The sequence below is a fragment of the Passer montanus genome, unplaced genomic scaffold (assembly GCF_014805655.1).
Source record: "Passer montanus isolate IOZ18808 unplaced genomic scaffold, ASM1480565v1 scaffold62, whole genome shotgun sequence".
Taxonomy (NCBI): Eukaryota; Metazoa; Chordata; class Aves; order Passeriformes; family Passeridae; genus Passer; species Passer montanus.
This window is the reverse complement of record NW_024371260.1, coordinates 1,785,806-1,813,402: the sequence shown is the minus strand read 5'-3', so window position 1 is coordinate 1,813,402 and position 27,597 is coordinate 1,785,806. Positions and strand designations below refer to the sequence as shown.

At 47.6% G+C, this 27,597-nt stretch overlaps 1 protein-coding gene across 2 annotated transcripts; it reads right to left on the bottom strand.

Annotated features, from left to right (window-relative positions):
* Window positions 1-1,252: 1,252 nt before the first annotated feature.
* ATAD3A (ATPase family AAA domain containing 3A) lies at window positions 1,253-27,591 on the bottom strand. Of its 2 annotated transcripts, none has more exons than XM_039727567.1 (16): window positions 27,419-27,591; window positions 25,488-25,564; window positions 24,690-24,791; window positions 22,931-22,990; window positions 22,411-22,480; window positions 21,461-21,626; window positions 20,204-20,273; window positions 17,685-17,840; window positions 17,432-17,488; window positions 16,404-16,529; window positions 15,468-15,592; window positions 12,570-12,687; window positions 11,871-11,941; window positions 8,985-9,152; window positions 8,625-8,733; window positions 1,253-1,614 (listed from the first exon to the last, which is right to left on the bottom strand). In XM_039727567.1, the coding sequence occupies exons 2-16, from the start codon at window positions 25,530-25,532 to the stop codon at window positions 1,435-1,437; spliced, it is 1,623 nt and encodes a 540-aa protein (XP_039583501.1). In that variant the 5' UTR covers window positions 25,533-25,564; window positions 27,419-27,591; the 3' UTR covers window positions 1,253-1,434. The 2 variants fall into 2 exon arrangements, with proteins under 2 accessions (XP_039583501.1, XP_039583502.1); XM_039727568.1 differs by having other exon boundaries at window positions 12,570-12,621.
* Between the last annotated feature and the right edge of the window lie 6 nt (window positions 27,592-27,597).

Here is a 27,597-nt window from a genome sequence, read left to right as displayed (position 1 = left end):
GACAGAAATAATTTTAGTAAAATCATAACTGGAATTATTTCTGTCCAGCCCCAGGAGATGGGAGCTGAGCAGGAAAGGGAAAGCCTGGAATAACTAATCCTGAGCCAGGATTAACCAGTCCTGACTGAAGGACAACTACACCTGAAAGGGAAGGGGAAAAAGTGGGGTTTGAGCAATTTCAATAATTCTGAACATCAAACGTGTGGTTTGGTTTGGAGATCCCCCCCAGCCCACAGCAATGCACCTGGCACCAGGTGAGTGGCACAGGGTTACAAAAATCAGGAGCAGCTTCTGAAAATCCTCTCCACGTTCTGCCAGGGGAAGATGGCAGGAGTTGTGTGGGGGATGCTGGCAGCCCAGGCAGGGAGGGTTTGCAGCCTCAGGAATTGCTCCTGGTGTCCCACAAGGAAGAACAGGAAATAATTCTCTCACCAGCTCCTGCCAGGGAACAGCTCGGGGTGGGCCAAGCAGGGCTGGTGGCAGCTCCTGGGTGAGAAAAGAGCTCACGAGTGACTCAAGGGCACAGATTTGGGTCAGGCCAACGTGCCTGAGCTGTGCAGCTACAGAAGAGGCCTCAGAGCAGAGCACAGAGTTCAAATCCAGTTCAAACACAGAGAAAAAAAAAATCAGATTTTCTAACGTGTCTCTCATACGCTCAGAAGAACAAATGTCATCTCATCAAGGCTCGTGCTCAGGGCTTGACAATGGCACATTTTCCCAGCTGTTCCAGAAATGCAGCAGAAATTTGTGTGGCAGGAGGAGCCTGATGGCAGCAGTGGGAGCAAACCAACCCCACTCATCTCTCTCTTCAGACCATGCTACCTCTGTGTGCCCCAAACTCATCTCTCCATGGAAAAAAGGGATTTACTTGGGGGAAAAATATGTGGGGCTGCTCTCAGACCACGTGTGTTGACTCCAGCTCAACCAGAGAATCCCCCCAAATCCACATTTCTAAGCAAAATTTACTCTGAAGGGTGACTCAAGTGAGCAAGGAGCTGTCATGGGCAGGACCTGGGGGTAAAAGGGTGAGAAATGGAGCACAAACCCTACAAATTTCACTGTGTGGGAGTGTCAGGCTGGACAATCCCAGGTTCCCACAGGCACTGGGACACTGCAGAAACTGGAGCACAAACCCTACAAATTTCACTGTGGGAGTGTCAGGCTGGACAATCCAGGCTCCCACAGGTGCTGGGACACTGCAGAAACAGCTCAGGAGGACTTGGGGTCAGGCCACAGAGACCAGCACAGCCAGTGGTGTTTCACCAAGGGGTCCTTTAATAAATCCAGCTATTTGTGCCTTATTGAACCCTTTTTTTTATTTTCTGGTGCACTTCAAACCACGACACCCCGCAGGCCGAGGCAGCAGCACCCAGGGCTGCTCCCCACGGGTCACTCCACCAAACCTTTCCCTTTCCCTCTGCTCAGGTGACTCTCTCACACTGGTGTCCCCTCGGGGGAAGGCAGCAGGGGGCTCCTGGCAGTCTCTCTGCTGCCTTCAGCACCTTCTGTTTTGAGCCACTCCATCTTCTGGCGGTGCTGGCGCACGGCGTCGGCCACGCGCGCGTCCATCATGGCCTCGGTCAGCACGCCGTCCTCCGAGGCGTAGGCTGCTGCCTGTGGGGACAAGGACACCTCGGGCAGCTCGGGGCTGGCGTGTCCCACCCTCAGGGGACAGCTCAGGTGCTCCCTGGCCGCTGGTCCCTTCCCCACGGGCGATTTCCCCCCACAAGGTTCTCGTTCCTCGTGGTGCGCGGGGATCACCAACGAGCTCTGCCCGCCTCTGGATTTCCTGGGCACCAAATCCCGTTTCCAGAAGAAAAGATCCCACATTTGCCTTCCTTAAATTTCCTCTCCTGCTGTAAAACAGCTGCACATGTGAAGCCTTGTTTCCAGAAGAAAAGACCTCACTTGTCTCCTTTAAATTTCCTCTCCTGCTCTAGAAGAGCTGCATGGGTAAAACCTTGTTTTCAGAAGAAAAGACCCACATTTGGCTCCTTTAAATTTCCTCTCCTGCTCTGAAGCAGCTGCACATGTGAAGCCTTGTTTCCAGAAGAAAAGACCTCACTTGTCTCCTTTAAATTTCCTCTCCTGCTCTAGAAGAGCTGCATGGGTAAAACCTTGTTTTCAGAAGAAAAGACCCACATTTGGCTCCTTTAAATTTCCTCTCCTGCTCTGAAGCAGCTGCACATGTGAAGCCTTGTTTCCAGAAGAAAATACCCACATTTGGCTCCTTTAAATTTCCTCTCCTGCTCTAAAACAGCTGCATGTGTGAAGCCTTCTTTCTAGAAGACCACACTTGTCTTCTTCAAATTTCCTCTCCTGCTCTAGAAGAGCTGCATGTGTGAAACCTTGTTTTGAGAAAAGGCCCCACTTGTCTCCTTTAAATTTCCTCTCCTGCTCTAAAACAGCTGCATGTGTGAAACCTTGTTTTCAGAAGAAAAGATCCCACATTTTGCTCCTTTAAATTTCCCCTCCTGCTCTAAAGCAGCTGCACGTGTGAAGCCAATAAAGTGAAGAGAGATGGGTGCAGGAGGGTGATGGAACAACTCCCTCCAAAGCAACAAAGAATTGTTTGAACACTTGCACAGCAGAACAAACAGCAGTGCTGGGGGGAACACGGGCAAAGTGGTGCCTCTAAAATGATCTTTAATGTGCCTCTAAAATGATGTTTAATGTGCCTTGTCCTGCTTTCCTCGTGCACTCCCTCAGGAACAGCCCCTGCATCACTTGAGTGCTGTGGCAGCTCCCACCCTGCTCCCAAATGCCCACAGGAGCTTCCCTTTCCTCCCAGCTCCCCAGCCCAGTTCTGCTGGCACAGGCAGCACAGAGGTGAGCACAGAGGTGAGCACAGCTCCTCGTGGAAGGGCTGGCAGCTCCTGCCACCCTGTGCCACGGGGCAGCAGGCCTGTGGGGCAGCAGAGGGACTGTCCCTCGTGCAGGGGACACGCAGGACAGCTGGGCTCAGCCTGAGCTGCCAGCACAGCACACGAGGCAAGGCAAGGGAAGGGAAGGATGCTTGTGCTGGCAGCTGCACCCATCTCCAAGGTAACAGAGCAGCCCCCGAGCTGCAGATTTCTAAATCTGGGTCCTCCCTCTGCAAGTGCTCCCGTGAGCAGCTCGGGGAATGAGGGAGCTTGGCTGCACAGAGATCCCCTGGCTGCACAGAGGGTTGTACAGAGATTTCTTGGCTGCACAGAGATCCCCTGGCTGCACAGAGGGTTGTACAGAGATTTCCTGGCTGCACAGAGATCCCCTGGCTGCACAGAGGGTTGTACAGAGATCTCTTGGCTGTACAGGGATCCCATGGCTGTACAAAAGGTTGTACAGGGATCCATTGACTGCACAGGGATCCCTTGGCTGAACAGAGGGTTGTACAGGGATCCAGTAACTGTAGAGGGATCACAGAGATCTCTTGGCTGTACAGGGATCCCCTGGCTGCACAGAGGGTTGTACAGAGATCTCTTGGCTGTACAGGGATCCCCTGGCTGCACAGAGGGTTGTACAGAGATTTCTTGGCTGCACAGAGATCCCATGGCTGTACAAAAGGTTGTACAGGGATCCATTGACTGCACAGGGATCCCTTGGCTGAACAGAGGGTTGTACAGGGATCCAGTAACTGTAGAGGGATCCCTTAGTTGTACAGAGATCCCTTGGCTGAACAGATCCCCTGGCTGCACAGAGACTCCTTGGTTGTACAAAGATTCCTTGGCTGCACAGAGATCCCCTGGCTGTACAGGGATCCCGTGGCTGCTCAGGGATTGGGATGAGGGCAGGGAGCCCTGCAGCTCCCCACCCACCCCTGCCTGGCCCCAAGAGCCCCAAACCTCACCCACACCCAGGACTGTCAGGTGCCAACCCTCTGCCCCTGTCCCAGTGACTGTAACTTGGATTTCAGGGCACCCTGCAGTGATTCTGAGGCATCACACACAGGCTCCATCAATTACTGATGGTGCAAACACCAACTCCAGCCAGGCACGAGCCTGACAGCAACAGCAGCACAGGAACAAACTCAGGGGTGCCCCTTTCACACCCCCTGCCCAGGGGTGCCCATGGGGCAGAAGACAAAGCCAGGAGGAGCTGCTGCTCTGCCACCCCCAAGGGTTAGAGCTGCCTGTTACATCACTGAGGAGATGCAAGGAGAAATAATTATTTCCAGAGTAAGAAAAAGGTTCTCGTGGTTTTCAGGCTCCTCTAATCTATTTTTCAGCCTTTTTTTTGGTGGTCAGACCACCAAAGGTCTCATGCAGAGCCCAGCAGAGCTGGCAGGTGCTGGTTTTTCCTGCCAGCACCACCAAATCCTTCCCCTGTGCAAAGCCCCTGCAATCCCTCCTCCAGGCAGCACTGACAAGCCAGGCTGCTGCTCCTGCTTAAAACCAGGACTAAAGCCTGGCCTTGGGAAGGAGCAGGTCTGTAAAGAGAGAATTCTCTATTTATTATTGTTTATTCTCTATTTATTTGTTCTCAAAGGCTCTCGTGCTGCTCTCAGTGCCTGAGCAGGATCCTCAGCACTGCCAAACATTCCCACAGCACCTCTCTGCAAAAGGAGAGCACTGCAAAGGTTTTGTTCAGACCTCCCTCACCCCCTTCACGTTTTCATTTTTGCTCACAGGGCTCTCAGTGCAGCCCTGGTGGGGTGGTTAAAAATGAAAGAAGAGCTTTCCTGGGGGGGTTTTTGGGCAGGATGCTGTGCCTGCCCTCCTCCCTGGCTCTGCACAGCCCATCCAGCCCGGAGTGGAACCTCCTGCAAAGCTGTGCAGTTCATGCTCTGCTGATTTTCTCAATGACTTTCTATTTTTAGAAAGCCTTAGGCCCTTGCTGTCAAGAAAGCAAATGGGAGAAGCAGCTGCCCCTTCTGGGAGTAGCTTGCACACACATAAAAATGGTACCAAGCTTCATTTATATTCATACCTCTGCCTCCTGCATGGGCAAATTTTAACCCATTTTCTCCAGTGCAGCAATTGCTGTTTTATCCCTCAAACCTAATTATGAAATAATTGTGTTTGCTGAGGATGGAACAGATGACAAGTCCAGCCTGAATGACCTCATGTTTCATTTCAGCCAAGATTTGTGGTTTATTTGAACCTGGCCAGAGTCATCTGTATCATTTAAATCCCATTTATAATGAAAATAGCCTGATGAAAAAAAATAAAATAAACCACAAAAATACAAGAGCTATTTTTAAAGTATAAACAAGGTTCAGGGAGTTAAAAAAAAAAAAAAAGGCATTTATGTCAGTGGCATAAAAGGCAAGGAAATGACAGGAAGCTCACACTGGGACATAAAACTCCTGGGAATTCTCCTGAAATGCTGCCAAAACAGTTTTCCAAGATTACAGCTTGGAATAGTGAAAGGTTGCTTTTAGGTTTTGACATTTTATCTAAAGCACATCAGCAGCTTGGAGTACAGGGCTGGGAAGTCTGCACACGACTGGAGACAGAGCTGAGGGGAATTTTTAAGGTGAAAATGCCTGAGTCCATCCATGCTGGAGCCATAAAGGGCAATGGAAAAGCACAAGGACAAAAGGGAGTGCTCAGACTTCTGCAGGAGAGATTAAAATGGATTTTTAGCACGCACACTCCTGCCTGTGCCAGACAGCAATATTTCTCCCAGTGCTAGAGGTTACACTCTTGGCTTTTCTGCTTCTTGGTTTTTTCTGCTGTTGGTAAATTCAGGACAGAGTGGAAGAGCAGTGGGGTAGAGCTTCGTGTGAGTGACAGCAAATCCACCTCCAACCCAGCTCGTGGTGGAGTGAAGCCTCTGAGAGCTGCAGCTGCTGCTCAATTTACCTGAGATGGTTTTTAAATTCAACACTGGCAGGAGAATCCTCGTGGGAGCTCACTCACAGGACAGAGGGGCCACTGCTGCTGGCCCAGGGAAGATGCTTGGCATGCTTTCACCCCCTAAAGCTCCAGAATTTCTCCCAAAACCATCTCTGGGATCCAGTTCATGATCCCAGAGGCTGCAAACTCCAGCAGGGCCACACCAACCTTGCTGTGGCTGAGGTGTGCACTCAGGAGGGGCTCAGGGTGGGGAGATGGGCTCTGACCCCTGCAGGGATGGACCTGGATGATCCCTGTGGGCTTTTCCCAGCTCAGGAAATTCTGAAATCAGATTATTCCCCACCTTTGGCAGGCTGCACCTTGAATTAAAAGGGAATTATAAGACCAGAAATGATCTATTGGTGTGAGGTGTAAGAAATACAGAGGGTCTGTGGTCCACAAGCAGCCTGCACTGCTGCACCCAGCCTGATGAGGATTTTTGGGAGGCATTTCTGGCTCCTCCAGCCCCTACCTAGCCTGAGCACTGTAGCTATGCAGTTAACTCATCCTGCCAAGCTATTTTTATCTCTGCTCAGCTCCCTGACCCAGTTCAGAGCACAGCATCCACAGGGGTGCACCAGCACCACGGGAAGGAGAGCAGGAAGGCAGGAAAACACTGCCAGGAAGGCTGGAAAACCAAGCCTTGAACCTTCCCTGATGCTCCAAGGAGCCAGCAGGGCCAAAACAGGACCTAAAACACCAACAGCTCCCAGGAGAGCAGCTGGGGGTGAGCAAATTCACCTGCCTGGAGAGGGGCTTTTCCCCCAAAGCTGCTGAGGCAAACCCAAAGGCAGCGGGACACAGCAGCTCCAAATTCCTCGTCCAAAAAATGGACAACAAGCCACAGGGTTTCATATTTTTGTAAGTTTGGTGCATTTGCATATTGGGGTTTAATCTTCTAATTACAGCTTCAGGTAATGAAGGAATTTATTCTCAGTTTGCTCCCCCCAAACTAATTTTTATTTAATTTTTTTGGGGCCTGGGGCAGTGAGGTGTCCTTGACTGCCAGGCCTGGAGAGGAATTGTTGTGTCTGCCCAAAATGTGAAGACAGCAGCTCACACTGGACATGAAATTTAGAGTTCTACACTAAAGAACTGCAGGATTATAAATAGATGAAAACCAGAAAAGCTCAAATCACAATCAGACACCACAAGTGAGTGAAAAAGAACCCCCAGAGCACCAACAGCTCCCAGAGAATTCCCATCCCAGCCTGGATGCCCTCATGGCCAGTGACCTTGGCACATCCCCCTGCCCTTCCTGACCCACAAGAAATGAGCTCCCTTTGATTTTCACTCTGATTTTCACTCTGATTTTCACACAAATGAAGTTTCTTTCTACATCAACCAACTCAGATATTTCTCCCCATTCCCCTCTCCTGAGTGGTTTTTATTTAAAGCCTTTGAGTGCTCCATGAGAGCAGAGAGGAGCACAACAACTTCCTGCAGCAATTTTACACCAAACCTTGTTAACAGTGCTGGCAGCACGAGGCACATTTTTAAAAGCTGTCAGGGAAAATTAGCCACCCCCACCTTTTTCCTTCCTTCAGCAGCACTTAAAGGATAAATGATAAAAGCTGAGGTCATTCCTGGGGAGAAATGACAAACTTGCTGATAAGGGGTGATAAAAAGCTAAGGATCATTTATCACAACTTCTTATTACAGGAAATAGTTGGCAGCAAAGCCTTTCACATACGTGGGGCAGATGACAGCACACATTTTGAAATATGATTCAATATCACAAAAATGATACAGGAAAATTAACCAGCTGTGTGCCACCAAAGAATAAAACAAGAACTAACAGCACTCAAATTGGACCTCAGCTCATGACTGCTGCAATTAAAATTAATTTATACTAGAAAGGATAAATATTTGTGTTCCTTAAAAGGTGGAAAATCAGTGGTAGAAGGAATGAAATGCACAAACTTCGTCAGATGTTTGTGAGCTGCTAAACTAAATTAAACATTGAAGAGCTAAACAAAAAGCCACTTTGTTTTTACAAGCCCTGAAAGGAAGCTGACATGAGTAGGTTACATGACACACAAATTGGAGCACATTCCTTCAGTTGGTATTTCTGGGTTAGTTTATGGAAATGCACAATCCAGTAAGAAACTGGCAGCTGTGACAGAACAAGGTGAAAACCTGATTTAAATAAAAAAACCCAAAAAACTGACACTAAAGCTTGCTGAGAACATGAATGATTGTACTCCAAGTGAGGGCATTTCTTATTTTTATATATGGAACAAATATCTATTTTTTTTCAGCTCAAATTGAAGTTACTTTTGTTTCTTTGATAGCTCAAATTGCAATGAAAGGAGGGAAGGAGGATGGTTCAGGGCACCAACACCAGGTTTCTGTTCTGCTGAGCTTCCTGAGAGTGGCCAGCAGGGGCTGCCCAAACTGCCCCAAACTCACCTGCTTGACCCAAATTCCACAAGGGATTCCCCACCAGGATTATCAAAACTGCTCCTGTGGATGGGATGGGGAATTGTGCTGATATTGCAACACCCACCCCAGAGGCAGCTGGGATCTGGTACCACCCGATGGATCAATGAACTTCCACAGGGAGGGATGAGCTGGGAATGCAGGATCACAGCCTGAGACCTCCCGGGGGGAAAGAAGAGGGAAAGGGAGAGGGGGAAAAGGGAGAGGGGGAAAAGGGAGAGGGGGAAAAGGGAGAGGGGGAAAAGGGAGAGGGGGAAAAGGGAGAGGGGGAAAAGGGAGAGGGGGAAAAGGGAGAGGGGGAAAAGGGAGAGGGGGAAAAGGGAGAGAGGAAAAGGAAGGGGAAAAGAGAAAAGCCCCACTCACCTGCCACGCCACAGCAAGCTGGGAGATCTCCCGGCCCGACATGCCCTCGGTCAGCCTGGCAATCTCTGAGCACTTCTTGCCATAATCAAACTGGGCCAGCTTCAACCTCCTGAAAGGCAGAACAACTTTTTGGCTGTTGTGTAGCTCCCACAGATTCTTGCTTGCATTAATGCCTCCTGAATTTTAAGGGCACAACAAAAAAATCTGGCATGGCATCGCGTTGAGACAGAGAGAATCATCTCCCAAGTCTTTTGTTTGTTGAGAGTGGGTTTATAGACAGAACACACAGGAAAGGGGATGAGGAAAAACAAAGAAAGGAAGGGAATTCTCCAGGGTGGGAGAGCTGTGAGGGGCACTCACTGTTTGCCCTCTGTGGCTGGCTTCAGGACGTGCTGGTCGAAGTACATCCTGACCAGGCGCTCGCGCTCCTCCAGCTGGGGCAGCTCAAAGTTCACCATCTCATCTATCCTGTCGTTGATGGCCCAGTCAAACTGCTCAGGCTGGTTGCTTGCTAAAACAAGCATAAACCTGGAATTAGGGGAAAAAAAATATAAAGGATAGACTGACAAAGCCATCAAAATCAAAATGGATGAGGGAAGTGTGAACGTCGGGAGCTGCCGTGGTTGGGATCAAAGATGTTTCATCAGCTGGAAAAAAACCTGGATTCCTCAGAAACAGCTTTAACAGCACCTCAAGCAGCACAATAAAATGTCTTTTGGGCTGTTCTAACAGTCTGAAGTGTGCAGCCCAAGCTCTGCTCCACGGTACAGATGTGCTGCTCCAGGTCCTGCTGCATTTTGGAGTTTCCAGCTCCAAACTCCTTTTTTTTTATTGCTTTGTAATGATGCTTCTTCCCTGTGCCAATACTTTAATGCTTTAATTGATGTCACCAGTTTAACAGTGCCTAATAATTTGAAATGGGCTTTTAAGCACAGCTATTGGAATATTGATGTTCCTGCTGTCTGGCTGAATCATTGGCTACAAGGGGCCGTGTTCCCTGCTGTCACTTTTGGAGATTACTTGGCCAGGACAAGACTTTTGTGGCTTTTTTGTGGCTTTTCCACCAACAAAGACTTGCAGAAACACAAGCCTGGATTGAGGATTGCCTGATATTCAGCCAGGCAGCTGATTTTGGGAAGGTGAAAGGCAGCAATTCCCTGCTGGAGGAAGAGCTCTCCTCAGGGTGTCACCAAAGCACCCCATTTACACAGCCCATTGCACCCATTCCACTGAGCTCCCACTCACGAGGCAGGGCTGCTCCTTGCCCAGAGCAGCAATAAGGCTGCTCAGAAGTAAAAAGCAGTGCATGAATCACCAGGACATGTTCAGTGTCCTCAGATGGCTCATGGTTGAAATCAGGGCTGAATTCAATGTCAGAGCTCATTGCAAATGAGAGTTCAGCTGTTCTGAGCAGCCCCAGCTCCCCAAAAAGCACCCCCAGAGCTGCTCCAAGGCAATTTAATATCAGGGGAAAGAAAGAAACATCCCCAGAACTCTTCCATGGCAATTTAAAATCGGGGAAAGAAAGAAACACATCCCCAAAACCCAAAAAACATCCCCAGAACTCTTCTGAGGTAATTTTATATCAGGGGAAAGAAAGAAACATCCTCAGCACCCAAAAAACACCCCCAGAGTTCCTCCAAATCAATTTAAAATCAGGGAAAGAAAGAAACACATCCCCAACATCCAAAAAACACCCCCAGAACTCTCCTGAGGCAATTTAATATCAGGATAAAGAAAAAACCATCCCCAACACCCCAAAAACATCCCCAGAACTCTCCTGAGGTAATTTAATATCAGGATAAAGAAAAAACCATCCCCAACACCCCAAAAACATCCCCAGAACTCTCCTGAGGTAATTTAATATCAGGAGAAAGAAAGAAACTCATCCCCAGCACCCAAAAACATCCCCAGAACTCTTCCATGGCAATTTAAAATCAGGGGAAAGAAAAAACCATCCCCAGCACCCAAAAAACACCCCCAGAGCTGCTCCAAATCAATTTAAAATCAGGGGAAAGAAAGAAACTCATCCCCAACACCCCAAAAACATCCTCAGAACTCTTCTGAGGTAATTTTATATCAGGATAAAGAAAAAACCATCCCCAGCACCCAAAAAACACCCCCAGAGCTGCTCCAAATCAATTTAAAATCAGGGGAAAGAAAGAACCATCCTCTGCCTGTCCCTGATTTGCAGGACAAATATTTATTGTGATTATTCTTGCAAATATAATGAAATAATAATAATTATACTGAGCAATTTATAGAGCAACTCCATGGATCATTTCAGAAGGGATCTGCTCTCCTCCCAAAGGAAAAAGCAAGGTTTTTGCAGGATCAACACCTTGCTTTCTAGCAATTTATTTATTTTAGAAAATCACCTCTTCCCAGGCACCTCTGGGACAGACACACAAGCAATTATCAGTCAGAGCTGCAAGGGTTCCAACAAGTTCAAGAGGACAGAAAATGCTCTGGAACATTTTGACCTTCCAGGATATTTATTTCAATGTCATGAGGTTACTTAAAAAGTCTTTCAGGAGTTCATCATTAAAAACCTCACTTTCCCCACATAAAGCCAGAGACAACTTTTCTTGTTGGCTCAGTCGTGACAGGAGAAATTCTAACAAGTAAGTAAAGTTCACACCAAAAAAATCAACTATGATTTGAGAAAGGTGGAGGAAAGGTCACCTCTCTGTTATGAGAGGCAGGAAATTTGGCTGAACTGGGCAGGGAGCTCCCAGGGAGGTGACAAAGTGGGGACAGTGACATTGCCACCCTGCTCAGGGGAAGAAATGGAGTCAGATGGAAACTCAGAGCTCTGCCCACACAAGCACAGGATGGGAAGAGGTCACTGGAGAGGAGCAAGCAGCACTCAAGTGTTTTTCCAGGGAACATGAAGCACCCAGCCAGGATAACTCTGAATTTTTGTGGTAGTGATTTTCCTGGGCTCTTGAATAAACAGTAACTTGCCAAGGAAGAAAATATAAACATCAAGACACTCAAGATGTCCAAATATCACCAAAGTTCCAGGAAAAAATTTTCCTTCTGTTCTGGTTTCCAAGTGGCAGGAAAAGCTGAAGGAGGAACAAGCTACATTCAGCACATGAAGTAAAACAGGGATATTCTCTGCAGGGTTTGTTCAATCCCTCAGCAGCACAGAGCATTCCCAACTTCCATTTGTGCACCAGAGACCCTTTAAAGACTTTCCTCAACCCAGGGAAATATCAGCTGCTGGAACTGGATACTCACTTGTTGCTGTGCTGCCCTGTTCTGTGCAGAAATGCATTTAAAGTTGCTCTGAGATCTTCACTGATTTTCTCCTGCAAAGATGAAAGCCAAAGGAGGATCAGCACTGCAGAGAGCTCAGAGCTTTGGTCAGCATTCAGGACAAAGGGAATTCTGTTATTTGATAATTTATTTCTGTTCCTTTATTTAAGGAGGAGCAGGAGGAGAAGCAGAGCAGGAGCGAAGGAGAAGGAGAAGGAGAAGAGGAGAAGGAGGAGAAGGAGGAGAAGGAGGAGAAGGAGGAGAAGGAGGAGAAGGAGGAGAAGGAGAAGGAGAAGGAGAAGGAGAAGGAGAAGGAGAAGGAGAAGGAGAAGGAGAAGGAAAAAGGAGCAGGAGAAGGAAAAAGGAGCAGGAGAAGGAAAAAGGAGCAGGAGAAGGAAAAAGGAGCAGGAGAAGGAAAAAGGAACAGGAGCAGAGCAGGAGAAGGAAAAGGAACAGGAGAAGGAGGAGCAGAGCAGGAGAAGGAAAAGGAACAGGAGAAGGAGGAGCAGAGCAGGAGAAGGAAAAGGAACAGGAGAAGGAGGAGCAGAGCAGGAGAAGTGGCAGGAGAAGGAAAAGGAGCAGGAGAAGGAAAAGGAACAGAAGAAGGAGCAGGAGCAGGAAAGGAGTAGAGAAGGAGCAGGAGCAAAGCAGGAGCAGAGCAGACACACACCCAGCACTTACTGTGGCCCTTTTCCTCAGGAATGCATCTGCCTCGTCCACGAAGAGCAGGAGGCTGCAAAAGGAAAGCAGCCACAGTAACAGGACAGGGGAAGGCAGGCCTGGGGAGTCTTTGCTTCTTCTTTGCCAGGGTTGGGATTAAATGGACAAGATGGAATTTCTTGTTTGGACTCAGATGTTTGTTAGTTCTTATCTATGTTAGAGTCTCACAAGCCCTGAGGTCTGCAGCACTTCACTCCAACAAACCAAAAATGGAGCCCTCTCTCTCTCTATGAGACCTTTTAGGGATAAAGTGACCAATTAAGAAATGACACCTAAATTATTTTTACTTTTAACCCAACAACCAACCACCCATGGCCTGCAATGGGGGCTTTTTATTCAGTTACACAAAACCACCCAAAGCCAGGGAGGAGAAGGAGGAGTAGGAGAAGGAGGAGGAGAAGGTGCAGAAGGAGAAGGTGAAGAAGGTGGACAAGGTAAAGAAGAAGGAGAAAAAGGAGAAGAAGGTGAAGTAGAAGTACAAAAAGAAGGAGAAGAAGGAGCAGCCTCCACCCCAAAACCTCCACCTTGCTCTACATATATTACATTATTCTAAACCCCAGCCTCTCAGTTTCCCACCCTGTGACCTCCCACCCTTCTATCCCAACCCCACACCCACAATCCCAGCTCCACCATTCCATTCTGGAAGCTTCTCCACGGCCCCAGCTCAGTGCAGGGCTCTCCTGGGGGCACAGAAAGTCTGGAATTCCCAGCAGAGGCTCAGCTGGCTCCAGGGTCCTCCTGCCCCACTGCCAGGCTGCCAACACCCCAAGAATTGCACAAGCAACCTCATTTCCTCAGGCAGCATTTTGGAGCCAAGCTGCAGCAACCTGTCCATGGTGTGCACCTGGCTCAGCCCAGCAGCTGAAAAATGGATTTATTTCACACACCTCAGGCCAGAAATCTGCCCCCAGGCCTCTGGAGTTCTGCTCCTGCTGTTCAGAAGCAGATTGAAGCAAGGCTAAGGCACATGGCCTTAAACTCCCTGCATTTTGAAATGCAGGTGGGAGTTTCCACAGGCACAGTGTGCAGGTTGTGGCTGGCAGTGCTGGATGTCACTGCCATGGAAATTGGGACCTGCTGCAGTCTGAGTGGTCCTTTAGCATCCCCTCCTCTTTAGAGAGATGTGTGCAAGGGCACAATACAGAAATCTTGGTGACAGTGACACCTCCCTGCCATTTTTCCTCCTCGTGCCACTGTGAAAAGCTCAAAGCAGAGTCCTGTGCTCAGCCTGCTTTGCTGTTTTCTGAGGTTTTTCTTTCCCAAACCACAGCAGCACTAATGTAATGGTTTTACTACCTGTGGAGAAGTGAATTAATAAAGCCCATGAATTATTCACCAAAATAAATTCACTTCTAACCCAAGGGCAGTGCTCTTCCCAAGGGACTGAGCCTGTGAAGATGTTTATCAATAACAGAACCAGGCTGCTCATAAAGCTGTCACAGCTTGTATCACCTCCTTGCCTAACTTCAAACCCAGCTTTCTTCCAGGGGATTTCAGGCCTCTTAACATTTTCCACCCAGCCCCAGCTTCTCCCAAAGATTCTCTGCAGAAAAGTGTCAATTATCACAATTTCAGCTAAATAGCAAACAGCTAACACTGGTGCATATTCAGAATTAAATATGCTTAAATACTTCAGTGCTGCTGGAGGTGAGGATATTGATTTTATGGACACATGTAAGCTTTGATCAGGCAGTGTAGGAAGCTGAAGTGCACAGAAATTTTTATCAGGGCAGAGGAATTCAGAGCCAGGCAGTGCTGGAAGAGAATTCCTTGATGGAAGCATCCAGCTGAGTATCCTCACATCTCTTCCAACTTCTCACTTAAATTCTAAGCTCACTTAAATTCTAACACTTCCCCTTCTACAGCTCCTCAGGATAGAAGCTTAAAATTGAAATCCTGCTTTTAAATCCCTGCTTTTTTCTTTGTAAGGGGAAATAGAAAGATTTAGGTGATGAATGAAGCAAGGATTAAAAGAGACACTGCAAGATAATGTCCATCTCAGGCAATCAGAGAACACATAAATCACTGGGCAGCCACATTTACAGATCTGAGCTCAAAGCAGCACAAAACCCAAAGTGACACCTCCTGAAAGTTCAATATTGAATTTTAACCATCCTGGCTGGACAAGCAACCTCAAAAATCCATTTACATTGGTAGGAGCAAATGAACCACACACTCCTACAAAATCAGGGAGCCAAAATTCAGCCTCAGCCTGAGGAGCCTCTGCAGATAAAAATTTGCTTTTAAAGGTGACTGAAAAAGCAAAATTTGTTTGTGATTTTTACATCTGATTTCAATGCCTTTAGCATCTATCTCCTCCTTATCCTCTTTTATTTCTAATAATTCACTCCTCCTGCTTGAGACTCAAAAGTAAACCAGAAGCTGGATTTAAATACTATCAGTGTTTAAAATCTGAGCAGCTGCAACAGGGAACATCCAGAATGTGAACACCTGATTTGTGCTAATCTTCTAATTAATGCCAGATCATTAATCACCCTGAAGGAAATTTGTCCCAGCTTTCAAGTGGGCAGGAAGTCTCCTCCTGCTTGGGTGAGATCAGACAATCAAATTATGACTGATCTGGAAAAGCTGGTGTAAAAATGCTCTGAGAGGACAGAAAAGAAATGAGAGAACAGAAAAGCAAATGAGTTCAGCTTTTAAAATATTACTAATTAACGAGGATACACCCATTCTAGGAAAACTTCAGGAGAGTCTGTGTTACCTCACTCAATAACAGGAACTGAGGGGCTCAGCTACACTGTTGTAGTTGTGGGTGAGGGATTTTGGAGCTCACCACTGCTGTGGTGAGGATTTTTTGAGTAAAACCAAAATTGAGGATTAAAGAAAAGCTCAACTTACCCTCTTCTACTGGTGTTGGCCCAGTCAAAGAGTTTGTGCATGGCTGTGACCCCTTCCCTGCCCATGGGGGCCACGTCCCCTCCTGTCATGATGGCATAATCCATGCCTGAGTGCACAGCCAATTTCTGCAATGGAACAAAAACCAGCAAATCAAAGCTCTTCTCTCACTGCAAGGCCATGAAAATGAAGAGGGAATTAAGGCAGTTTAGTTCTGTCACTGCTGGTTTGAAGAGGGGAGGTGTTGGCTTCTTGATGTTCTTTAGCACTTAGTGGCAATTTTTTGTTTAGGGCAAAAAATAAACCACATAAACCCAATAGAGGTGGGTATGAAGGGGCTGATGCTATGATTTTGTTTATTTTTTCCATTTCTGCCCATCTCTATGGGTTTTAGAAACCCAAACTTGGTGGCTTTAGAAATCCAGTAGGCACCATACAAAGCCATAATCTCAAAAAACTATTTGGGTATGGGTTTAATGTACTGATAGAGGGAAAAAAAATCCAACTTGCATCAGTTTGGCAAATATGCCACTGTTAAAAAGGTGATGAAACTTAGGTCTTGTGGACAAGCACTGAAAAACAAGGGAAAAAATCAAATTCTGACTCCAATCCATGTAAAAATCATCCTGGCAGTGGCTCTGCACACAGAGCAGGAAGGAGCCATTTAGCCAAGGGCACAAACCCAGCAGAGGTGGCCAGGAAGTGGCTGCTGCTGCTGTGGTTCCCACAAATCCCAGCTCCAAGGGCTTTTCCCAGATGGAAAAGCTCCTGTGGCTCCTCTCAGCACCACAACCCACTGATTCAGAGCTGCCCTTGCCTCCCTCCCCAGCAGAAAACAATGTTCATGCAAAACTCCAGCCCAGGGAGGCTCCTCGGGCCCTGGGATTTTCAGAACCCTTTGCAAGGTGCAGGTTGGCAGAATCTTGGCAGGGTTTTTACCTTGGCAAAAAGAGTTTTCCCAGTGCCAGGGGGCCCGTACATCAGAATGTTCCTGTAGAGGCTTTTGTTCTTTTTTGTGTTTCTTGTTGCTATGGCAATGTCTCTCACACGTGCTTCCAGCTGGGGCTGCAAGGAAAGAGTTAAATTTAAGGATCAGAAGGTACCAAAAGAGCTGCACCTACCAGGTTCCCAAACCAGTACCTGCAGGAAGGAGGCAGCACTCCAGGCTCAAGCTTTTAAGTCTTAACTTCAGCTGCTCATGACTCCACACCAAGGTCATTTCCTGTCCTATGTGAGGATTTACTTGGTTTTCTGTCCACTTGGCTACAATTCTTTCATAAGAAAAAGCAGCAGTGCAGGAAGGAGTACAGTGACTACTCTAGGAACAGATAACACCTAAATATTCACTTCCTAATGGATGCCCTGGGAGGGATATGTCAAAACATCAGCAACTCTTTGCAGTGCTAATTCCTTCTCAAGTCATAAACTCATATTTATGTTACTACTGCATTTGGGGATACTGGGTGAGAGTTATTCCTGCAGGAGCATTTTCTCTCAGCAGCTTCAAGCAGCTCTTAAATTTGCCAGGAATCAAATTCAGAAGTAAATATAGAGAAGTAGCACTAATTAGCAAGCTAAGAACCAATCTCAGGGTGGGCAAATGCACACAATATTTAGATTTTTTTTTTTTGCCTAGAAGCTGGTTTGGGTTCAGTAATCCTTAACTTCAGATGGCACAAGTGGAATTCTGAATCTTCACATGCTGACTACAGAGAGAAACTGCAGCAGAGCAAGGACTGAACCAAGGCTTCCAACTGCTTTTCACAGAGGAAAAAAAGGTGAACAGGCTGCTTAATGCATGTCACACTGAACACAGGAGCTTATTTATGGTCTCAGTGTCCCACGGGTGCTGTGACTCCAAAACTGCTGGAATTACAGCTTTAGAAGTGAGTTTAAGGAACCAGCAGCTCTTATTTGGAAGCCAAAGTCATCCTTCACAGCCCAAGACAGGAAAACAAAGTACTCACACTGAGAACAACTCCTTCAAGGGCATCCTGAGCCTTGCTGGTGAGACGTTTACCAACCTTGAGAGGACAAATTCAGTTACTCACAGGCAGAAAAAAACCACATTTTGACAACTCACTTGGACTAAAACACCTCACAGAACACCAGTGGGCTCAGCCCACCCATTCCACCTCCAACATTGCATTTATTCAGACCCACTGACAACCCCAGCCTGAGCTTTGCTGAGTGGAGCACAGAACCAAAGGTGAATTTTACCTTGATGGGATGTTTCAGAGCCTCCAGCACCGTGATCCTGGAGGTTTCCCTCACCAGGGAGGGTTTGCCCAGCCTTGCCTCTATGTAACGCCCTGCTACAGCCGTGGCATTTTTGGCAGAATAAACCCCCACTGCCAGCAGGGTGAGACCTGCCACCTGCAAAAAAAAGGAGGAAAGATGAGCAAAAACCACTCGGCAAGGCAGTGCTGTTGTGTGCAGGCTGCCCTGTGGTGGGGAATTAAGATTCAGGACAAATGCTGAGCAGGAGGGGTTTATTTTTGGTAAGGTGTTTTATCCCTGTTCAGACAGTCAAGGTCTCACACTCCCTGTTCACTGACTGCTCTTGCACAGCAGAAAGCAGAGGAAGCACAAGTGAAGCATTTAATCCTGAATCCAAAAGTACATCCTGCCCAAAAAAAAGTGGGGATGTCCAGATTTTCAAGTAAATTTGAGTGATGAAGATAAAATGGCCACACCAGGCAAAAAGTGTGGGGCAGAATTTTCTATTAAATTGAGTGAAAATAAAACAGCCACACCAGCCAAAAAGTGTGGGGCTGAATTCTCAACTAAAATGAATGAAAATAAAACAGCCACACCAGCCAAAAAGTGTGGGGCAGAATTTTCTATTAAATTGAGTGAAAATAAAACAGCCACACCAGGCAAAAAGTGTGGGGCAGAATTTTCAACTAAATTGAGTGAAAATAAAACAGCCACACCAGCCAAAAAGTGTGGGGCTGAATTTTCAGCTAAATTGAGTGATGAAGATAAACCAGCCACACCAGCCAGGTGCTGCCTGCCAGAATGCCCCACTTCACACCAGAAAATGCCAGCTGAATTTCAGCTGCCAAGGTAAAACAGCTGAATTGTGGCTGCCACCAAGGCAGGGCACAGTGAGGAATAAAAAGGGAATATCTGCTGAAGGTGAGAGCTGTGCCAGCCCCAAAAGCAGAGGGAATTAGGGGTTCCAGAGGAAAAACAGAGCCAAAATCATCATGGGAATGGGAATTACCATCATGGGAATGGGAATTACCATCACTCACTGGGTTGCTCCTTCAGAAACCCCACAAAATGAGCCATTGCCATCGATTTGCCAGTGAAGCAGAAACACTCCAGACTCTGGAGTCAGCTTAAAGCTGATGCCAACAATTTATATCAGAGAAAAGAGCAAACTGCAGCAATTGCTTTTCAAATAAGCTGACTTCTCCTGCAAGTACAGATGAGGGTCAGAAGCCTCAAGGACAACAAGGATGGCACTGTTCAGTAAAGCATGAGGCACCATCTGGTAGCTCTCCCTCTGCTGAAATGTGTGACATCACTTCTGCTCTGGGTGGGAACACGAAGGGATCAGAACTGTGAGTTCCAGGATGCAAAGAGTGAGGGATCTCCACACCCAGCTCAGCTCAGATACAGAACACAGAACAGATTTCACCTTTTTAGCAGCCTCCCTCTAAAAACAGAGCCATGATCTCATGCTCTCTTGGACCATCCAGCACAAAGTTCCTGTGCCTGGGTGGATCTGATGTCATTTCCGCAGACTTTTGGACCTCACTGATGTTCATGGCACAAGATACAGAGAAGCAGAGCTTTAAAAATGAGTTCTGTATCAAACAAGAACCCAATTGCACACTCTAAAAATCAGTCTGATTACAGTCTACCCTTTTGTCTTAAGGTATCAAGCAAAGGAATGGGTCTGTGATCAGTAAATAAAGTGAATTACACTAAAACCAGAATGAACCAAAAAACCTGAGGTAGAACTTTTGGGGTTCTGCTTGGCTGGGAAGAGGCAGAGAAAGAGCAGCACTTAGAGCTGAAAATTCAGCCCAAAAATTTTTATTTACAAGAACCTTAAAATAACTGACTGGTTCTTGCCTTATAGTAATTTCAAACCTTTCAAAGCAACAGAAAATATGAGTTCCAGCTGTGTTATCTCCTTTCCAAAAATATACTTACCCTTTTTCTTTTTTTTTTTTTAAGCTAAATGTCCCAAATTCACAAGAGAAGAGCAAAAATGACAATTGGTATGTGGGTCAAGTGAATGCACAGCTCAAAGCACCCAGCACTGATCCACAAAAGGCTCTGAGTGCTGCAGACACCCCAGGTACAGATGACAAAAGGAGCCACTAAAAGCTTGCCTTGCTCTCCCCAGTGCTCCCAGGCAAAGGATGTTTTGTAGCAGCCTGTGTGTATAAAATCAGAGGGTGGAGCAGATGGTGGTGGCTGACTTAAAGCAGAATTTCTATTTTAACCAGCCACGCTACCAAAAATACATTTTCACTGTTGTTTTAAGGATTACACTGAGAAACAACTTGCTGTCCCCAAGACTCCATTGCCAAGCTCTTCTGTCCTGTGAAAAGATGCTGGTCTGGCCTTTAATCAATTTATTTAGCACACATAACAGCTCTCTAAGTGCTCTCTAGGCTACATCAAAATTAGATCTAAAGCTGTGACACAATCAGGAGTTTCACACACATTTACAGACAGGTTTTTCTGGAAGTTACTGACAGGTTTCCCAGCCTTACCGTGGCTGTGACTTTGTCCCAGTCTGTCACAAAAGCACGGAATCCTTCCCCAAAGAGCATCCCAGCTGTCCTGTGGCAAGCAAACAGCAAGCAGGAGAGAAAGGGAATTCAAGGACTCAATATTTTAAAGACAGGATTTCAGATTGTGTTAAAAGTTGTTCATGTTCAGAACAAGTCAAAGCTAAGGGCTCACCTCAGAACTGGAACATGAACAAGCATGGAAAATACATTTATAATCCTCTGATGCCTAAACCTGAGCTGGGATTAAATCCAGAAAAGCACCTGGCCTTAAGATGGTAACAATTTACTCCTTTAATGCATGATTTGTGCTGAACTGCAGGTATTTAACTCTAAAGCTTTTTTGTTCAAAATCTCAAAGGACCTAAAATCAACCAATTCCCAAGGTGAACACCCAGCCCTGAGGAGCCAAACTGCATGATACCTTTGTGATGGATGTTCTGGAAGAACTGAGGGGAACTGAAAGAACCGAGGGGTTCTCAGAGTTACTGAGCTCCAGGACTGGAGGCAAAGGCTTGAAATAATCTGTCAGAAAAATTGTATCACTCCAAATGTCTCTGGCTGTCATTCAGGTGACAATGTAGCGAGACAAACCAGAGAGGTCACACAACACTGGAATTCCCTGGAGGAACAAACCCCAGGGTCTCCCATATGTGGGGACACACTTGGAGAAGCACCAGAGGAACAAACCCCAGCTTTTCCAACGTGCTGGACACACTTGGACAAGCACCAGGCTGAAATTCCTCAAGGGAACAAACCCCAGCTTTTCTCACATGTGGGAGAAGCACCAGGCTGAAATTCCTTGGAGGAACAAAGCCCAGGTTCTCCCATGTGCTGGGACACACTTGGAGAAGCACCAGGCTGAAATTCCCTGGAAGAATAAACCCCAGCTTCTCCTACAGGCTAGGACACACTTGGAGCAGCACCAGAGGAAGAAACCCCAGGTTCTCCCACATGTGGGAGAAGCACCAGGCTGCAATTCCTCAGAGGAACAAACCCCAGGATCTCCCACATGTGGGAGAAGCACCAGGCTGCAATTCCTCAGAGGAACAAACCCCAGGATCTCCCACATGTGGGAGAAGCACCAGGCTGCAATTCCTCAGAGGAACAAACCCCATGTGCTGTGACACACTTGGAGCAGCACCAGAGGAGCAAAGCCCAGGATCTCCCAGGTGCTGGGAGACAGAAAGTGCCCCGCAGGAGCACACCCTGCCGAGCTCAGGCGCTGCCCTCACGCACCGCAGCGACTCGAGCACGGTCTGGCGGTGCTCGGCGGCCTTGAGGCGGATCTGCTCGCGGATGATGTCGGCGTTCTCGCGCTCGGCCTTGGCGCGCGCCCGCGCCTCCGCCTCCACCCGCAGCATCTCGTTCTTGTGCCGCAGCTCCATCTCCCTCTCCACGGTAGCTTGGGGGGAAAAGAACAGCACAGAGGGCAAGTTTTTGGGTGGATTAATGTGAGGGAGGAGGAAAACACCAGGGAAGTTGCAGTGCGCTGGAAGGAAGAGAAGCAAAAGGGAGCTGCCGGTCCCAGAGGGGATTTTTGGAAGCTCTGTTACTTCAAACGTGGAATTGTGTGAAAGGAGAATGAACAGGAAATTCAGGAATAAAATAACCCAACCCTACAGGGATGTTTTATTTAGGCTACATTTCCCTCACTGGATGGCAGCACAGCTGGCCACATCTGTGCTCAGAGCAAACCACCCTTCCCATCCCATCCTATTAATTAACATGAATATTTCTTAACATTCCTGAGACCTGCACCCCAGGGGAGCTCTGCAAACCCAGGAATTCTGGCAATTCCCAACAACAAAAAGAAACTAAGCAAGTTTCACACCACAACTTTTTTATTTTCTGCAGGAAACTGAATGGAGATGAGGTGACACAGATTCAGCCACTCCTCCCAGAAGATGTTTTGTTTCTTTCCCCTCCTCAAAACTGGTTCTATTTTAGATATCAGTATGAAATCAGAATTTACGAATTGCTGACAGTTCACTGGGAAATCCAGGAGTGACAGGGCACATGTTTAGGAGTACAGCCCTTTCTAAACCTAACCTTGGAAGCAATTGGTAATTTTAGCTCTCCTGGGGTTTACCTGTTCTGCCAATCTGCCACCAAACACAGCAAGGGCACAGAGACCAGCACAAGGATGCACATGGCCTCACACCCCAGCAGCTGAACAGAACACTCACCTCGCCTCATGGCCTCCTGCTTCTGCACAGATTCCTCCTGCTTCCTCAGATTTTCCTCATTGGCAAGTTGCTATAGGGAGAGATGAGAGCAGAAGAGATGCTGATGTTGTAATGACTCCATCAAGTGTAAACTTAAGTGCTACTGATGCCTCAGGTTTTGGCTTTTCTATTTTCCAGATTCTGTGCTGACACCTCAGGTTTGGCTTTTCTGTTTTTCACACATAAATCCCTGCTTTATTCTTTAGCTCTGTCCAGTCTGTTCTAGGTCAGCCTTCCCAAGGCATCACTCCAAATATTTCCAAGGAGCTGCTGCTCAGGTTGCAGTGTGTTTTCCTCTCCTCATCTCCCAGATTTCTCCTCCTAATCCCAAGCTGCTGCTTTGCCCTAATGCCCAGCCCTTGATGTGCAGTGCTGATAATAAACTGTGCCCAGCAGGCCAGGGCACAGCTCCAGAGCATCTCCTGGATTTCAGGAGGCTCCCAGCCCTTCCCAGCTGGATCAGAGCAGGAACCCACCCTACCTGCTGCCGCATCTGCTCGTCGTAGCGCTGCCGTGCCAGCTTGTCCTGGTACTGGGCTCTCTTCAAAAAACAACACACAACACACAGACCAGGCAGTTAAAAACAGCTGCTCCTCAGGGAAATGAGGTTCAGGAAGAAAAAAGACTAAATAAAACAGGACAATTCACACCAAAAAAATTATCCCGGGTTTGAATGTGAACAGGGCAAAATACCCTCAGTCAGCACCAAAATCTTCTCTGTGCTAAGAAATCTCTACAGTCTGAGTTCATTTTATGGTATCACAGCTGTCAAAACAATGAGCAAGGGTTTCTTAGCCCACAAAAGGAGACTTCAGGGGGAAAAATAAGGTTTTCATGTTCTAAACCACTTCAGCTGGACTGGTGACTGCAAGCAGTAGAAGTGTCAGGATGTGCTGATGGGCTCTGGTTTGGATGAAGATTTACTTGTTCCTCGTTAATTGCTCTTATCAACCACTGTAACCCCAAACAAACCCAAGTCATCTCCACTGAACTGGAAGTGGGCTGAGGATCCACATCCAGGGAGGACTCTGTGTCAGGGGTGACACCATTCTCTATTCCAAACACAGGGATAGCAGAACAGCTTGGGAATTATCTCCTCAGCAACACTAAAACATCCTGGAATAAACCAGCACTGAGTTTGCTGTGGTTTCAGGTAACCCACAGGGCTGCTGTGACCTCACGTGATGGCCTGTGAGCAGCAGGAGGTGAAGAACCAGCCCCTGAGAGCAGCTGAGTGTGCAGCTGCTGCCTGGGCCAGCCCTGCTCAAAGTCCAAACTCTGCCGGGGTAAAAGCCCCACGTGCCAAAGAAACATTCTAGCAAACTTCCCAAGCTGGAGAATCCATTAAAATTAACCAATTCCCTCATCTCCTGTGCTCTCAGAGTAAGAAATCCCCATAATTTAGTTTTTAACCTTAAGGCCAGACTTTGTTTTCCCTGTTTCAGGATTATTGCCACATCAGCCACTCAAGCTAAAACAAACCAGGAAGGACCAACACTGCTGACAACGACTCAGATTTGCATCACTTCTCCTCTTAAGATATTTTTTCCTGTTTAATTCAGAATAAATAAAATACTTAAGACTGAAATCCAAATAACTTCAGAGCCATTTCACTGTCCAGGCTAACATAAACAGTTGATAAAGCAGTATTTCCCAAAAAGTCCTTTAGGAAAACCCCAAAAAACACAGAATGGGAGAAACTGCTACCACCAACTCCTTTGGATGCTCAAGAACTTGGGAACAAAAGTCCAAGAGCAAAAAAAAAGTCCAAGCTTAAAAATCCAGCTCAACACCACAAATCCAGGACAGAACAGGGGCTCAGCCTCTGAACACCCCCAGAGCCCTTCTTTCCAAAAAGGAATAATTAATAAAAGGGATAATGAATTCATCACTCCAGGACAGAACAGGGGCTCAGCCTGTGAACACCCCAGAACCCTTCTTTCCAAAAAGGAATAATTAATTAATGAAAGGGATAATGAAAGGGATAATGAATGCATCATTCCAGGACAGAATGGAGGTTCAGCCTGTGAACACCCCAGAACCCTTCTTTCCAAAAAGAGATAATTAATAAAAGGGATAATGAATGCATCATTCCAGGACAGAACAGGGGCTCAGCCTCTGAACACCCCCAGAGCCCTTCTTTCCAAAAAGAGATAATTAATTAATGAAAGGGATAATGAAAGCATCATTGCTTTTCCTACAAGGGAAGGCACAAACAAGCTCTCCCCTCATGCCCTTACTGCTTGGTGCTGCTTGGTTTCTTCACTGAGGGTTTTCCTCCTCTCTTCTGCCTGCACCCGGATCTGTTCATTCTTCAGCTGTTCTATGGCAGCCTCGTACTCCTGGGGCATAATGAGAGAGTTTAATTGGCAGACACTCACAGATCACCCTCTGCAGAAATGCTGCTGACAATGCCATGCCAAGAAACCCCTCTGTATTCAGAGTGGTGCCTTTGAAAGATGGCCGCTGACACCAGGAAGTTAAAATGTGATAAAAATTAGAAATAATTAAAATAAATAGAAATAAAAATATCATAATAAAATATGATAATAAAAGCTGATGCTAGAATGTGATGATAAAATATTATCATGAAATGTAGCACTAGAATATTATAATAAAATATTATCATAAAAATTAAATTCTCACTGACCATAAGAAATACCATAATCAACCATTTCAGGATTAAACATAATTTAAAAAATTAAAATAAGAGATCAACCAACACCCAAACAATCCCTAAATTCCTTTCTAAGAGAAACAGAAGTCTGTCCTTCACCCAGCTAGTTCACAGCTCCCACAGAGACCCCCTGTCATTCCCCAAAACCAGCAGTGATCCTCCAGGAGTTACAAAACCACCCAGGACATGCAAGTTTTAACCAAAATGACACAAAATTGTGTCAGAATAGGCCGAATTAGCTGAGATTCACCTGCCAGAATTACCTTTTTTTTCTCCTAAAGGCAAATAACTACAATTTGAACCTCAGTCCCTCCCAAACCTGGCCTACCTGAGGAGTCCCAGGTGAGGAACTGCAACCCACCTTGAGTTTGGTTTGCTGCTCCAGCTGCAAGGTCTGCTCCTGCATCTGGGCCAGGCTCAGAGCATCTTTGGCATGGCCTGCAGGAGGGGAACAGATCAGGGCATGGCTCAGGCTTTCATTTTTAGATTTTTCAGACTCTGTACTGATGCCTCAGGTTTAACTTTTCTATTTTTCACATTCTGTACTGATATCTCAGGTTTTGGCTTTTCTGTTTTTCACATTCTGTACTGATGCCTCAGGTTTTACCTTTTCTGTTTTTCACATTCTGTGCTGCTTTAGTGTGTGGGTCTGGGTTCACATCAGGGCATGGTGAGCTCTGTGCACAGAGCAGGGAGACAAAACAATTCCTGCTCCAGCTGGGCACCAAGGACAAATGATCCAAATCTCAGCCCAGGAGCACAAACCCCGTGGGCTGGAGAGGGAAAAACAAGGATGGGACTGCAGGGGCTGCAGTGGGATTGGACACTGAACTGCAACCTGCACATGGAGCAGAGCTGAGCCCAGGGAGAGACCCCGTGAACCATTTGGGTTCCCCTTGGGTTCATTTTGGGACCATTTTGGTTCATCTTGGGTTCATTTTGGGTTCATTTTTTCTTATGTGGGCTGGAGAGAGGAAAACAAGGATGGGACTGCAGGGGCTGCAGTGGGATTGGACACTGAACTGCAACCTGCACATGGAGCAGAGCTGAGCCCAGGGAGAGACCCCGGGAGCATTTTGGGACCATTTGGGTTCCCCTTGGGTTCATTTTGGGACCATTTTGGTTCATCTTGGGTTCATTTTGGGTTCATTTTTTCTTATAACTACAGAAACATAAGTTTATGATTTTTTTTTTGGCCTAACATATGTGTATTGTATTTTCACACCAATCCAAGCTTCTTCCAAGGCTGTAGATTAAATCCCTCAGTGGGCTTTAGAGGTACATTAAATCCCTCAGTGTCTGTGGCAGTTTGTCTGATTCTCACACACCCCTTCTCTGCTCCCTGCTCCAGAGTGGAACAACACCCCAGGTGGAGCAATTCCTCAGGGGTGGAAGAGCCCCTCAGGGGTGGAATAATTCCTCAGGTGTGCAACAATGCTGCAGGTGTGCAACAACCCCTCAGGTGGAGAGAAATCCCTCAGGTGGAGAGAAATCCCTCAGGTGGAGAGAAATCCCTCAGGTGGAGAGAAATCCCTCAGGGGTGGAACATTCCTTCAGGTGGAGCAAGCCCTCAGGTGTGGAAAAATGCCTCAGGGGTGGCACAGCCCCTCAGGTGGAGCAATCCTTGAGGGGTGGAACAGCCCCCTCAGGGGTGGCACAGCCCTTCAAATGGAGAGCAATCCCTCAAGTGAAACAATCCCCCAGGTGTGGCACAACCCTCAGGGGTGGCACAGCCCCCTCAGGTGGAGAGCAATCCCTCAGGGGGTGGAATAATCCCTCAGGTGTGGAACAGCCCCCTCAGGAGGAGATCAGTCCCTCAGGGGTGGCAAAGCCCCCTCAGGGGTGGCACAATCCCCCAGGTGTGGCATAACCCCTCGGGTGTTGCACAGCCCCTCAGGTGTGAAGCAAACCCTCAGGTGTTGCACAGCCCCTCAGGTGGAGAGCAATCCCTCAGGGGTGGCACAGCCCCCTAAGATGGAGAGCAATGCCTCATGGGTGGCACAGCCCCTCAGGAGTGAAGCAATCCCTCAGGGGTGGCACAGCCCCTCAGGTGTGAAGCAATCCCCCAGGTGTGGCACAGCCCCCTCAGGTGTGAAGCAATGCCTCAGGGGTGGCACAGCCCCCTCAGGGGTGGCACAGCCCCCTAAGATGGAGGGCAATCCCTCAGAGGGCACAGCCCCTCCACCCGTCCCATCCAGGCGGGATCCCCGGGCTGCCCTTCCTGCCCTCCGCTCCCACATCCCTCTCCCCGCTCCCACCCCCCGAGCCCTCCCGGCCCGTCCCCTCACGCACGGGACGCGTCCAGCTCCCGCGCCGCCTTGGCCGCGCGCTCCAGGCCCGTGGGGTCGAAGTTGCTCCATTTGTCCTTGGGCGTCTGCCGGTCCCCGGCTCCGCCGCCAGCGGCAGCGGGGCCGGGCGGCAGGGAGAGGCCGGCGGCGCTGCCGGTGCCCGGGGGAGCCGCGTCCCCGCCG